A 15,771-nucleotide genomic window follows, 5' to 3' on the forward strand; every position below is an offset into this window, starting at 1 on the left:
AGCACAAAAATACATTCTAAATAATAAATGATAATCTTTATTACATTAGATTCCTTTAGATATCTGCACCACATGTGCTAAGGGCATGTTGTGAAATTGTAGCACAGAAAATGAAGATGCATAATGGCTTTACTATTGATATGCTCAAGAGTTTGACTCTCACTTGTTTAAACAGAACCCTAAAGCTACTGACTCGTTCTGAACCCAAAAAAAAAAAGTCTACAACATGCCATGAACTGTTTAAAACAAGACTTTCCATTATAAAGGCCATCGGCAACATTCAGCTCTAAACATGTTACAAGTAAGGAACAGAACACTAAACTCCTCTAAATTGCAGTCGACAACCATGTGTCCACCTTGTGTCACAGAAACAGTACAGTATGCCATTTAAATTAAGCAATCCTACTAAGGCCGCAAGTTTTCCCAATCATATATGAAGACTTAACCATGCAGTATGCCCACCAAACACAAAAAAAGAAATAGATAAACATATAATTTTATTTTTTTAAAACAGCAATGTATTTTATTTATATTTAAATTACATGTAATGCTTTACCTAGTAGATCCAATCACACACTGGTGCACACAGCATTGGCTTTGAAAACGTGCAATTATAAATACTTTTTTCTGGAATTATTATTATGTACTCCTAACGCAAGGACTGTGAACTGTGTATTCTACACTTTAAAAAATGTATTAGAAACCTCTGTTTCCAATAGTCTGCATTATGTCACTTAGCTGAACTAATCGACATTTCAGAATCCATCGTGCTGTAGTATGTGCAAGGCCAATGAAAAAATAGGATTGTTAAAATACACTTTCAATAGGCTGTTTGTTGAAATGGAAGGGTCATTGACTGTCACAAGGGCCAGCATTACCATTAGATGAACCTAGGCGATTGCCTAAGACTCCAATAGTTAAGAGGCACCTCAAACACATAATGTCACTCATTCAGTGCTATTAATGCCCCCACACGGAGCACTGGCTGCTGACATGAAGGAGAAGTAGCCAGCAGCTTCTTACATGTGAAGTTGCTGGCTGCTGCTCCGCAATATCTGTCATGGGGTGGGATTGTGCCGCTTGGCTATGATGTCACGGTCTAGTCTGAGGAGCCTAGGATGCAACCCCAACCTCCCACCTCCCGCATGCTAAGGTAAGAATTTCTTTATTATATACAGAGGACTAGACAATCATTTTTTTGTCTAGTGATTACATGCAGAGAAGTAAATGTCAACTCTTTGCAACAAGAATTCATTCAGAACTTTTTTTTACCCTCAATATCTTAATTTTCAACTCCCTGGCTGACATATCGACATGTTTTTTTTTTTATAAGTCAATAATTATGAAGGATTAAGATAAATCTATGTACTGCTTCATGCTACATTGCCACAAAATGGGGTGGACGACTTTCTTTACTTTCAAGCTGACTCTGTTTTGCAAGGATGGGAACTAGAAGCCACAATATGTAGGCAGCAAGCAGCTTTCTATTCCCTAGTAAGAAGCGGGTGCCAGGCTACCCCTAATGACAGCTGGGCCCTGTGTGTCTCACAGTTGCCACTCAGTCTGCCACATGGCCCTGGGAGCATAGGGATTGTAAAGACGCTCCGCAAGCCTCTAGAAAAAAAAAATCCCACATACTCCAAGCTCACCTTCCATTCACTGCCAGCATTTCAATATTTAAGACCTGGCTTTCGGCTTGCACCACTGATTTATTGATCTGATGCCAATCTGTCTGTACAAAATCACTGCCCATGCTTTGCTTTATTGTGAAGCTAACACAAACAAAACAACACTGTAGCAGATTGGGTAGTTTCAGGCTAAAATAACTGCTTTGTTATTATGTCTTTTTTGGCATAAAAGTATTTTCCTTTTTTTAACCATGTGTGTAACAGTGTAGGACCGCAGGAGAAATATTGCAAAATCTAAAAAATCTATTTGATTCTCCCAAATAATATCGTGCTTTGTGACGTGTGCTCCCGTCTGTCCCTTCTCACAAATCCCTCCTGAGAGCCGAGTTCTTCACCTACTGTCACCATCTGGACCCTGCATAGTGTTGTGCGACTACACATAATGTTCCCTTCAATTGTAACATGCCGAAAAATACACACAAGAGATATGGTTGATAAGCAGTAGAATAATGAATGAATCTGCTTTCATTTTTCTTCTTTTCGCAAAAGAAATAACCATACCCTAGCAATTATAGACAGCTCCAAATGATGAGCGTCTAAGTACTTGGGGTCCTAAACCTTTCACTTTAGTTTCAACTATTTCTCAGATATTTAATTGTGTTGCAATTCTTTTCAAATCATGAAATCTCATGTGATCGGCGTTTGTCCATAGGATAAAAAAAAATTTTTTTATATGTATTACAATGTATTTCAGTACAATATTCTCAGTAACAAAGAAGTATTTCTACTGATATAAAACATGTGGCTTATTTTATTTTCAAAGACCTCTCTTCTCTATCCCTTCGCCTGGGCTGTGTCAGGGTCACACAACATCGGGTACAACAGAATCTGTGTAGCCAATACCACTGATCACCTAGACTTGTATGATACTACACCCATCATACAACCTAATATCCTCTGCAGCAGTCTTGTATACGTATGTCTAACTGCCTATTCAGATGAAATTCATACAATATAGTTGAAATGGTATAAGTGGAGATTGGTGCAGGTTAAATTAAAACATATCCAGATGGGGATATTCATTACTGAAAAAGATGTGTGCACAGCATGGGTATGTGTAGATAATATGCAGTTTGCATGATACATATGTTTACACATGGAAAAAAACAGTGCAGCAAAAAAAACAACAATACTTTTAGAGTGGGTACAAGCATTATCCAAGCAATTTGTTCCCTACACTCTTTTCAATACATTTCTAGACATCTTCGATTAATCTGCACATTTTCTAATAACACAATTTATATGATGCTCCATGGCCCTATTTTACAGTGGGAGGGAACATAATGGGCAAGATTGAGGCTTTTTTTTTTTTAAATGGAAACATATATTTACATTTTCCATCGCTTCAAATGTTTTATTTATAATGAAAGTGTCAACAGACTTGGTGAAAAGAGTGAAAAAAAATAATATTTTGCAACTTTAGCTTTCCTATATCATATGGATATATAGAATATATATATATATATATATATATATATATATATATATATATATATATTATAGATTTTACATATATATATATATATATATATATATATATACATACACACATATACACACACACAAATATACATGTATATTAGACACACATATATTAGACACACATACATTCACACAGACAAAGAGGCATTCAGAGCTGTGGTTCTCCCTGAAACAAACACGTGAAGCAGCTTTCATTCTGTGATTGTCAAAAAACTTTACAATTTGCCCACTGCATTGCGGATGCCAACCAACGAATCAAAGGCATTCAGAATCTAGACAAAGAGGGGCTGATGCCAACCTCGGTGCCAGTGGCAACCATTATTGGCATCATGCAGATTCTCTGCCTTTTTTTTGTGCTCTTGGCACTTGACAAACAAAATGGCGGATCTTGTAGAAACAGTCCACAGCAGAAGGAGAGAAAAAAAAAAAAAGAGTGAATAAAATAAAGCAAAATGCTGCAGCCGAAGAATTAGATATCCACATAAAAATGACATCCATTTTTTTTACTGCAAGGGTGATCAGATAATGATCAACACCATCATACTAACAAAAACCAAATAAATATGAGAGAAATCAATTGCAATATACCCTTGTGGTATCAACAAAATCTATATGGATTTTACATTAGTTCAAACTTACTTAACTAGAAATGTATCCCTGTAAACACATACTTAATGCTTAACTCCAAGTATGCTGAAAGGACTTCAGGAAATTTCTTTTGTGAATACTTACAGCATGGAAAGAGTTAAAAGGGCAAGAGTCAGTGCAGCGAAATACCTTTACAATTGGATGAGCACAAAAACTGTATTAGGTACTCTTCAACATATTGAGCATTGTAAATATGCTGATACTTTTTTTGGGGGGAGTAAAAATACAGATTATTGACTATACTATTTCTGGAAATTGTCAATATATTGAAGCATCGCTCGACACTGCAATGCGGATGCCAACCAACGAATCACAGGCCTTCTGAGCAAAACAAAGAGGGGCTCATGCCAATCCTAATGCCACTGCCAACCAACACTGGCAATCAAGCTATCCTTCATCCTTTCCTACATGCTAGCTATAAGAAAAAAACACCTATTGCTTGTGCCATATAGTCTGAATTTACAGACTTATATAGTCTACTTTATAAGAAAGCATTTTTTTCTGTCAGAAAGATAGATTTGAAGTACAATAAAACATATATTCTACCAATGAAATTATTATCAGAATTGTAAATAGACTTAACATACACACACAGAGTCACTCCACTAAAGAGACAACACTCACGTACAGTCATTACAATACATTTTCTCTCATAGGGAAATGTACATTGATGGTAGTTGTTGTATTGTTTATTGTGTAGCATTTTTGAAACTCACCAGTTCTTTCTATTGCTAACAGTGCAATTACATATTTTCTTCCGCAAATAGCAGAAACACATGCAAGTAATATGAACCCAAAAAACACTGATTAACCATGAAAGTAGAGAAAATTAAGTGCTTTTTAACCCTTTGTCAATCAGACCAATGCAACCAAGGTCCCTCAGACCAAAGGACTGTCCAATCAAAGTGTCACATTATATTGTCTGTCCCTTCTTAGTCACGTATTTCTAGCGGCTTTGGATGTCTATGTGGTACTGTTAAATGCTACAAAGAATATGTTTAGTAAAAGAAGAATATACATCAAGTATGACCACTATGTTCATGTAACATGTCAATGTATTTGGATTCAGAAACCTATGGGGTCCATTTTTAGACTCATTCTCAAGTTTCGCAGTATGAAGAAGCTTCTTTTTTATTACTCAAAAATACCATAATAAATGTACTTAATTAGAATGTGTAAGCCCAGACATGCAATTAAAAAGCCAAGTGCTCTTAAGAAAGAGATAGCTTCATTGTGAAATACTACCGTATAAAAAGTAAGAAGAGATTTGGGAAATTGGTTTAAATTAACTGTATTGAAACGCCACTACTGTGCTAAAATAGCTCCCAATGGTGATTTTAAGGCAAAGCAAATAAAGTTTCACACAGTTTCTACATAAGGCTGTCCTTTAATTAAACTTTTTTTGGCATGTACCGGGATATGCACTGTTTAAGTCATTTTTAAGACGTATGTGTACATACCAATAAGAATATCAGATCCTTCTACCTGAACCAGATATGTGTTAACCACATAGGGCTATCCATGTCAAATCACTTTCCATGTCTACAAAGCAGTAGCTTGGATTTTTAGCAGAAAAAAAATGCATAAAACTAATGAAAAGATAAGACTAACAAAAAAAAACAACAATGCATATCAGAGACACAGCTTCTCCTTGCGCTTTTGCACATTTAGCGGCCTACATATAAAGCAAAGAGCACAGGATGGGACTTGTCTTTTAGGCAGTACCCATTAAACTATATCCTTTTCACTTACCACACAGAAAAGAACAGTTCTCTTAAAAGGGGAAGAGTACAACAAAGCTTGAGAACTGCAGCTACCTGCAAACAGTTAAGAACAACAAAGAGCATTAAACTAAGTTTGTGAATCACCCAGGTTATTTGAGGCTCTTCCACCTCACTGCTTTGTGCTCATATTACAAGTAACAAAAGCCAACAGCAAGAGTGGACTTCAAGTTAGGAAACGTTATTCTTTCTACCTCAATTCTCCTACAGTACAAGGGACGCCTGTAACCAAAAATTCAAGTGATGCAAAGCTTTATGTTCAAATATGACAGGAGTAAATATGTGCTAGTACACAACACATTAGTCATTTGTCAAATAATTAAGAAGAATGATTCAAAAGGCTCATTAAGACACTAATAGTAGCATCCATTTAGGTGTGAATAATTACTGTGGGGCATGTTATCTGAACACAGTAAGTGCAAACCATCTAGGTTATAAAGGTGCTGTGATACCGTCAAGATCAAATGTCAACAGTCTGAACTGAAACACAACATCCGCCTATAGGAAAGTTCAACAAACGGTGAAAAATAAAGGAAATTCAGCTGGTGTGAACAAGGGCCACAACTTAAAGGTGTGCTTATATCCACGGCTAACAGGAACAGCCTCTGCTACCATTTAGAAATTATTTTTAAAGTGCTATTCCACTAACTTAATACAGACACACATTTATTTAATATCGCTATGTACAATAAGAATGGCATCATAACTGCTACAACATTTCGTCTTAGGATACCTGTAAAATCGAAAACGAATTGAAATCCAGGTTATTTTCTGTACTAATTACGACATTCAAAACAAACTATTTTTTGGCTAGTTTATTAAAATGAAGGTGTTAGTCTGCTAACTAAGGAGACTTTAGTTGGAATACCTTACTGCTCACAAACAATTAAAAGTGTATTTTTTACTTTGTCTTAATGTACGGACAGCACAGTTCGCTGGACTACATAACAGTAAAATGTATACTACAAAAAATAAAAACTTTTCAGTCAGTAAAATACCAAATAAGTAGCATACAAATATTAACCTCTCAGTACTGAAAGAAATGACAATAATAAAAAGGGCTTCACAAAGCACAGTATACATGATTATAATTGGTAACTTTTAGCTATCACACGTATGGCCTACCGTATCATGTAACTTACATTTTAACGGTTAGGTCCACAAAAGCAACATTAATACAGACCATAGTTTATCATCTTAAGTATATGTATTTTCTTCTTTTGTTTTTAGAATACAATGATACTCGGATCTCTTTGCTGGAGATTTGTTCTCTTTAATAATTATAGAGATTTTTTTTCCCACAGATGGTAAAGTATAAATAACACATTCATCAACATTAATCTGTCAAAGCTAGTACAGAAAATGTTTGGCACATTTAAAAGTTTTTATGATTTTACACTTATTTTTATTCATGAACTATATGTGATGTACAGCATTTAGATGGGCGTGCTACTATGTCTTAAATTAAGCAACATAAAAATGACATGCATGTGGATGAAGGGTCGTGCAGATGTGCATTTTTCTATGTATACACAATCACACACAGAACTATATCTGTATATACATGACGTAAATATTCTACATGTCCCTTCGCTTTATTTAGATTATTGCAGGTGGCAAAAACACGGAGGATTTGAACCTTACCTTGGTCCTGTACGTAGTACGCCAAGAACAAATCAAGCTCCTTGACCGATACAGTTATATGATGTGGCTGGACGCAAAGTGCTGGGTTGGTGCAGTGTGGTGATTTGACTAGCCGTTCCCCGTCGGTACTTTCCAGGGGAATGCCTTTGAAGAGGATGACCATGACCAGATCCAGACGCCAGACCTTGTCGGCCTGCCGCAGGCAATCGATCCTCCGGATCTTGCCCTTCTGGTCTGGATTTGATAGCACACAGCAGGGGTGCTTCTTCCCTGTCACGGTGAGCACAAAATCCTCCCGGTACTCCTGGCGGATGTCTTTGCGTAGCTTGGCTAGGAGCCTGGACGCCCATTTCTGCTTGATTTCTGGCTTCTCGCTCAACAGCTCATCCTTTACTGCCCTCTCCTCATCCTTCGACATTCGCTTTTCGTGTTTTTTGAAGTACTTGCGCTTACGGGCTTGGAGGTTGAACCATGTATAAGCGATTGCACGGACATGTGGAAGAAGAGCCTCAATGAATGGATGGAACTCATCCTGTAGGAACGAGGGGGAAAAAAATGATCAGACAATAGTAAAAAAAACAAAACGTTTTTTTTGGCTATAACTAAAAAAGCTAAACTCAATACCATCGTACATAAAGACATGCATAACTTTCACACATGCATGCACAAACATATTGACAATAACTTTATGGATTTCGAGAAAACGCTGACTTTTAAATAAAACATATCCCCAGCAAACTGCAGGATTTTACTTTGAATACCAATATAAATGGCATGTGCAAAGTATGCATTTCAAAAGAAACCCTGCAACACATTCAACCTAGCATCTATGGCTCTTTGTCCAGCCTGACACCAAGCAGTACCATTTTATATGCCTGGATCTTTTTTTTTTTCCTTCCAAAAAGAGCACTATACAGTTAAAAAGAGGAAGCAGAAATGTTCAGGAGGCAGCAGCGGATGCCACAGTTCAATTCTCCTCTCGGTGGCACAGGGAAACAAAGCAAAGCAACAAGCTCTGTGCAATACCACTCAATTCCCGCTTTCAGAGCATGCTCTCAGCAAGAGACTGCTAGTGGCATAGGGAGCATGCGCTATTAAACTTGATCCATTTTCTTATCTGGGGGGACAGGCATTCCTGCACTAGGATAACACCATTGCAATTGCGTAACTACAGATAAATTGGTGATGTGTATGTAGCAGGATTGAAATAGCTGATGTTGCAGGGAATATTTTCTAGATACTTTATCTCTATGAGTTTAACAATGTATTACATACTTAACCATAGCAATACCACTGTGATTACTTTTATTGTCAGAATTATTAACACAAATGTAAGTTATATTCTATAAGACAAAACAGTCATCTACAAATACAAAAAAAGGAGGACGGTCTAATATAACAGAGAAAACAATAGGGATCTCTGTCTGAAAGAGCACCCAGGCTAATTGGTAATTTAATATCACCACTTGGATCCTACGGGACAGAATTATAGTGATGTACTCATAAGTAGCAAAGCTTTCAGTATATAGGGAATACATTTATAAAAACTATTTCATTTCAACATTGTGGTAACTGTATATACACGGCGTTGCCTTGAAAGTACTTTAGCATCTAGGATAATAAGAAGATTAAGACAACGTATGCAAATTATATTGAACCTGCACTGATTTAAGGAAACACGTGGCAATAACTATAGTTATGTAGACTTACTGCACTAATACTTGAATGCATGGGCCAGGCCTCTAATCTGAACTATCCACTACAGAAAATAGTGATAGTGATGCGGTGAGTAAATGCTTTTTTTGAAGCAGATATTGTCTCCCTATGCTCCTGTACCAGAGCAGCATTGTGCACCAGTGGATTTCTGCCTTCCCCCCAGACTGTGAATCAGTTCAAAATCTATCACAAGTAGACAATGAAAAACGGCAACTTGGCATGCAGCTGGCATTCACGGTGCCTCTGCGTGCTGTGACATTATGAGAGCACCACTGGTCATACAGAGAGTTTGTGCAAACCATGCATTTCAGTTTTCTTAAACAAAAATCCTGCTCCATCATGTTGCTGGGCTAACAGCTTATGTTAAATGCTCTATGACAGTCATGTTGCCATCAACCCATGTCAAGAAAAGTTTCACGATTTTAAAGACATGCCAATGGTCTCATATACAAAGTAAACTGGGCAAATTAAAGTCCCTGCACTAATTTGCATGTACTCCATAGCTATACTTTTACAATGTATTGCAAACATGCCTTTGTTTATGGAAGTGTACTCATAGGGCAGTTTAACTGAAAAAGGAATCTTAGAACTTTCCTGTACTATGTAAAGTTCTTTTAAATCAAGAGGCTATGTTGCAATATTTCAGTAAATGCCTAAAATACACAACTATTACCTGTTAGAAATAAAACAAACAATTCATAAATGGCTTGAAGGGTGTATCTGTCACAATCACTCCTCCTCCAAAAAACAAATATACCCTTCCGTTATTGAAATTAACTGCAATCTATTGTGCAACTATTATATTGAATTTTTTTTTTCCTCCCGTAGTGACTACAAGCCACTGCCTAGAGGGTATAACACATTTTACCCCGAATAAAAATAAGGAAAAGTGGATTATCAGATGACGCCTACAGAAGGTAGTACTTTCATATAAGCATGAATAGTAATTTAGACCAAAAAAACACACATAAGGAGAACGTAAGGCATTTAATAAATAAAATGCATCAAAATTGGTGACACTAGATTATCAGAGGGCCAAGGAGGAAATGATGCAAGTGTACAGCAGAGGTATAATGACATGATTATTATGTTTTATTCCCGGCTAGGCCAGAGAAGGAGTTAAAATACAATCTGTTCTTTGTGTGGGAAGCCAGCAGTTCCACCAAGCAGCCCGCAGCCCACGATGAGGCTGCCCTATCTTCCAACACAGTCTTTTCTATCCCAAATACCTACACCAAGTTCCCAAAAAGCTTTCTTAATAGACAACAAGAAGACAATAAACAATTACAGGTACAATTAGTATCATTGCACATATAAAAAATATAAGGGAAAAATACACATGCTTGCAGTGCGAGCAGGAATCAGTTACTGCATTTGTAAGCAAAAAAGGTTATAGTATTATATGCATTTAGTTTTGGATGGGGGGGGGGGTGTCTAAGGCTAAAAAGAAAGCCTACACACTATTTGGCACTACCGCAACTATATATAAAACTCTAATGGATAGAAGTTCAAAATACAATAGTATACAGCTAAGAATTAAATTAACTATTCTATTTCAAAAACTGTCTTCTGCAGGTATTTAAAAGCCCTTAAACAACTTACGGGTAACACAAGTAGCACATGATCAACCTAGAAAAGTAAATAGTATTTCCTGTAAGCTAAAAAGATAAAAAAAAATATAAGCAAACTATTTATTGCATAATATAAGAAAAAGGAGGTTTTATATGAAGAGTACGTAGCAGCAGGAACCTGGATTTCATTACCTTCCTTTATAGTTACAGTACCTGGATGAGTTTAGTAATGTGAACTAAGAAAATATATTGTGATGTATGGACATAGAGCATAATACAATCTGTATTACATTATATAAAAAGAAAATGCAATATACACTAAAACAGCAGCAGACAAGTTTATCTTTTTATAAGTGCTTCATGCATGCATTTTCAGCAGCGCTCAGAAGATAATTATTGGCAGTTTTCAGTATACCATGTACGGTAAACATTACTAGCCGATAAGTCTGCATCTTTATTCTTGTTTTAGAAATGCCGATTGCCAAGAAAATGGACCTCATAAAACATACCCTAAACGGCGGACTGAAGTAAAACTTTACAGGGCCTTCTGAAACATTTGCAAAGATAACTTACTTGCGTGACCATGCTTACAATTAGTGTCCACAACAAATGAAAATACAACTATCTACTACTTGCAAATGCAAAATTTCTAACCTGTAATTCTTGCGCTGGAATTATATGATTCTGTATCCTTATTCTATACGTATTTACAGGTGACCTGAATTTGTTATTCTTGAATGTGATATATATTTCTTGCATAAAGTTGGGATTATTAATGTGTAGCAATGACACTTTTTGATGAATTTACGCTGTGATCAAGCAAAACAACTTAAAATTCAATTATTCACAAAAACTCATGCTGTAAAATTATTGCAGCTTAAACTTTGATTAAAAAAAGGAAAAAAAAAACTATAGTACAAAAAGTCAAAGCAAAATCCTTTCTCAGATTAAATTAAAATAGCATGTAAGGTGAATAGCAGAATAAAAATATACAGGCAAAATATTGACTTAAACCTATTTCTTTACTTGACTTAATAGTAACGACATAAAAAATATTTTTTAAAAATTAACAAATATCCATGAAAAAAAATGACCCCCAGTGGCATGACTGTCCAAAAAATGACTTTTAAAATATTAAATTTATCAGCTGCAAAAAAAAAAAAGTTTAATGATGTGATGTGGGAGGGAGTATGACACAGCAGACACCAAATAGAGGTTACCAGGTACAATCCTATAGCACTGCCATTGCATAGGTCTGTCATACTGTGATAATTTGGGGATTATAAAAAATAGGGGGTAATATGTTGCACTTTGTTTGCCAAAAAATATAAATGTAACATTTTAATAGTTGAGTGGACAAGCGTTTAAAATTGGATTAATAATAAAAACAGTCCGACAAACTTATGGAAATAGCAAAGAAATACAACACAAGACATACATGTAATATACAGTTGATGTGCAGAATATATTTTATGTACAAATACATGCCTATATGCATGTATCTTCACACATTATATAAAATATGGGTGCCCTTTTTTTAAATTAAAGGTGTTTTTTTTACACTGCTATTTATTATGCATATTCATTTTTACAATATCTCTAAAACATTAAAAATAAGCAACCAAAACCCAAAACACTATTTTAACCAGTCTCCATAATTTCAACTAACAGAGATTATAAACTAATTAAATTGTGAAATATCTCAATAATAAATGCAAAAATTAAGAAATACAAGAAATGGTTTGAATGCAGATGTAAAATGTGATCAGGTGCAAACGGCCTTGAATAACTTTAGAAGATGCCAGTACCCTAAACACTCCCTGATTAAAATACATCTAGTCACACAAACTCACATGCCAAACAAAATATAAACAGTAAAAAAAGTGTCAGCCAAAAAAACTACAGGACTGTATCCAATCACTGAAAAAGCCTTATCATTGCCTTCATCTTCATTCACAATTTGTAAATGCCTCAGTATATTTGTAAGGCAATAGATATCATTTGTCACATCATTTAAATGTTAATTACTTGCAAATTTTAACAAATGTCCAAACTCCTGACAATTTCAGAAATAATTGAAAATTAGTATGCTCTGCACCAAAGTTCAATAGCTGTATCTATTATATACTTTGATTAGTAATAGCCTGGTGTGTATTGATACAGCGGATATTTCCGAACTAACGTGGGCCTATATCACTGTTTCCTTGTCCTTAAATGTGTTTGATGCTAGCGTACTATTTCCATAACCCCCACAAATGACAAAGTGGTTCTTCACTTACCGAAAATTAAATGACATCTCTAGCACAATCTCTAGCTCCAAATCCAACCTTACTATACACATACACCAGTTACACAGTTTAAAAGGCTAAACTGAAAATGACAAACCATGTGCTACTAAATAATAATAGCAGGTGACATACTTTGTTTCTGAAATTAAAATTCCATTACACAGTACATGGTGTATGTGAGGAGATGGTTAATCCAAATTACATTATTGTAATTATAAACACACAACCTACTTATTTTAGCATTAGTTGAACACTATAAATGGTTACTAATGGTTAATATTAAAAGGAGGGAATTGTAAAGGTATATCATAGAGCTATAACAATTTTGTTTTATTTCTCAGTTCCGTTGTTGTCTTTATTATCTAGCATATCAAAACATTTTTTTCTCACAATAAATGTATTTTGTATTCGTTCAGTTTATTTATGTTCAACATCAAATCTGCTGGTTTGATATACAGTAGCATGTGTTTAGATCACTTGTCCACAGCTAAACAGGAAAGGGATTTCCTTACAGGTAGCCCTAATCATCAATTAATGTCACAAATCAATGGGTCAAAAAATAAAGGACATGGCACCAATGACATAAAAGAAATAATATTACTAAATAATCGATATCGGGATTGATATATACGGCATTGCTTAAAACTATACCAGTGAATAACGTTGTGAGTCGTTACTCAGCCAAGAAAAACAATTAAGCAAACTGAAGTAATTGGTTAATACTGCCCCATACCATCGGACAAATCTCCATGCCAGTGGCCACCACAACTTAATATCAGTATGCGGTGCAGGGAATATACTCAGCTCCTCCGCTGACTCTGTATACCCGCCCTGGTGTGCCAGGCGTCCCGGGGACAGCTCCGACCACCGGGTACATGGCACGATTCCCCGGCAGGCAGGATGGGTCGGTGCCGCTCATACAGAGTCACTTCATTAAATGTCTAAATAATATTTTACACCTAAACATTAATATCAAACGCGTGCAAAGCTGCATCTATTGCAATCCAGCATGTGAACAGAAGAGTGACGGACTTGAGATCAATGCCCACCTATGCACATTGGCACCGGGCATTGGAAGAAGAATAGTTATAACTTCCATGCGGGAGCCACTGTATTAGTAATACCCCAGCACTAGCGCAGCGCACCCCGTCTTCTCACCCCACCGCCCCTCGTCCCCAGCACAGACATCACACACAGTATACCTGAGTCAGGCAGATTGGAGAATACATCATGGCTCTTGGCTTGCACGAGTCCCCAGAACAGTATCCAAGGGGGGGAGAGATTTCACCTATTCATTGTACACTGTCACCGGCGGCTGAGTAAGAGAACGTGGTAGATGGCTGGGACTGGTGTCCGCTCCTGGGTCCCGCTAGTGGCCGCCTGCCCTCTGAGCTGGCATAACAAGCTGTGCCCGAGCTGCCAGCGATCCGTGCAGGCAGCTGCTGAGTGAGCACGATGCTATATACTGTATCGATAATAAAAACGAGCGCTGCTGGGATGTATTAGCTATATCTCCCAATAAGCATGTCCTGCACCAACTAGCTCTCTCTTCTCTTCTCTCACTCCCTCTCTTCCGCTCACTCAAACTTGCACCGGTTACACCCTCTGCACCGTTTCAGCTTTCCAAATCAGACTTAAGGATTTCGGATTTTTTTTTTTTATTATTATTATTATTTAATTACACAATCATCAAGGAGACACACTCCTCCCCCTGGTGCGTTGTGTGCTTCTCTCCTATATGTACCCTCCGCCCCTTCACATGCCCACAACTTGCAGGGTACCGGCGCCCTGCCGGGAGAGGAGGGGTTAAGGCAGAGAGGAGGAGGAGGAAGGCTGCCCAGCTCCTCTTCCTCTCATTCCTGAGATCGTCCTGTGGCAGAATGCACTGCACCTATACTGTCATAGTGTTATACTGGCACGGAGAAGGGCTTTGTTAAACTAGGTGCAGCCATTAAGTTTGCAATATATATATACTATGTTGTCTCTTTTCTCCTACGTGTGATAGATAAGGATCGATAGGCGGATAAATACGGGAGATGAGCTAGGTGATAAATACGGGAGATGAGCTAGGTGATAAATAGATACATTATATGTGAGATTGATAGATATTAGATAGCTATAATAAGCTAGATAGATAGGAGATGGATTGTCAGGCAGGCCGATAAATAGTTAGAATGAGACTGATGAAGGTAACTAGACACTGATAATCATGTAATGCATAAGCCCGGTTAACCTATACAGAATCAACATTTGCATTAGTGTGCTGCAATGTACAGTATAGTACACAAAAGCATCCTATAGCTGCTAATGATCAAAGTGTGCAGCTCACAAAAAATATTACCTGCAGCAAATACATTATTATAAAAACATAACCTGACAAACATTCCATTAAATTGATCCAATGACACATGTATGTAGCACAATACTAAAATAACATTTGACATAATGTAAATCAATCATTTATCTAAAACTTGCAATATCACAATGTCAGTGAGACAAGCACAGTCCAATAACTAGATTGCTTTCACAGCTAGTGATTGAGGAGCTAGAACTGGCAAGCAGGAGGCTGCCTTTTATACGCCCTGTGCCTCACCTCTTGCTATTCCGCCCCATTGCCCTCCCTCTCTGCGGTTATCTGGGGTGAGGGGAGCCGGGTGTGGCTTTTGCTGACTTTCTTAACTCTTTGGGTATCTCACAAATTCTAACTGCATGGAGGTACAATACGTACAAATGGGAATGTTTAAAAAGCTAAATCTCAAACCTTTATGAGCCATTGACATATCTCCACATATAAACCAATAGTACCTATTCATACCAATTTCCAATCCAAGATTTAGCTGAGTGTGTCATAACTGCATCCTAATTCTAGAACATAATGAGGTGTCATTTGTTTCGGCACCGAAGGGGTTAATGGTTGAGGTAAGTGGCTTGGGATATATAACGGATTTTGGAG

The 15,771-nt window shown here is 36.9% G+C and overlaps 1 protein-coding gene across 8 annotated transcripts in view; it reads right to left on the reverse strand.

The window, feature by feature from the left end:
- Positions 1–15,771, reverse strand: part of NFIB (nuclear factor I B) — a 350,292-nt gene that overhangs the window by 168,066 nt on the left and 166,455 nt on the right. For 5 of the 8 annotated variants that reach the window (XM_075209724.1, XM_075209697.1, XM_075209715.1 and 2 more), the window contains exon 2: positions 7,244–7,775. In XM_075209724.1, the coding sequence (XP_075065825.1) occupies positions 7,244–7,775 (532 nt within the window). Of the gene's footprint in view, positions 1–7,243; positions 7,776–8,106; positions 8,226–14,020; positions 14,554–15,771 lie in introns of those variants that run through there. The other 3 variants (XM_075209706.1, XM_075209743.1, XM_075209733.1) reach the window with 3 other exon arrangements.

The sequence above is a fragment of the Mixophyes fleayi genome, chromosome 1 (genome assembly GCF_038048845.1).
Source record: "Mixophyes fleayi isolate aMixFle1 chromosome 1, aMixFle1.hap1, whole genome shotgun sequence".
NCBI classification, from domain to species: Eukaryota; Metazoa; Chordata; class Amphibia; order Anura; family Limnodynastidae; genus Mixophyes; species Mixophyes fleayi.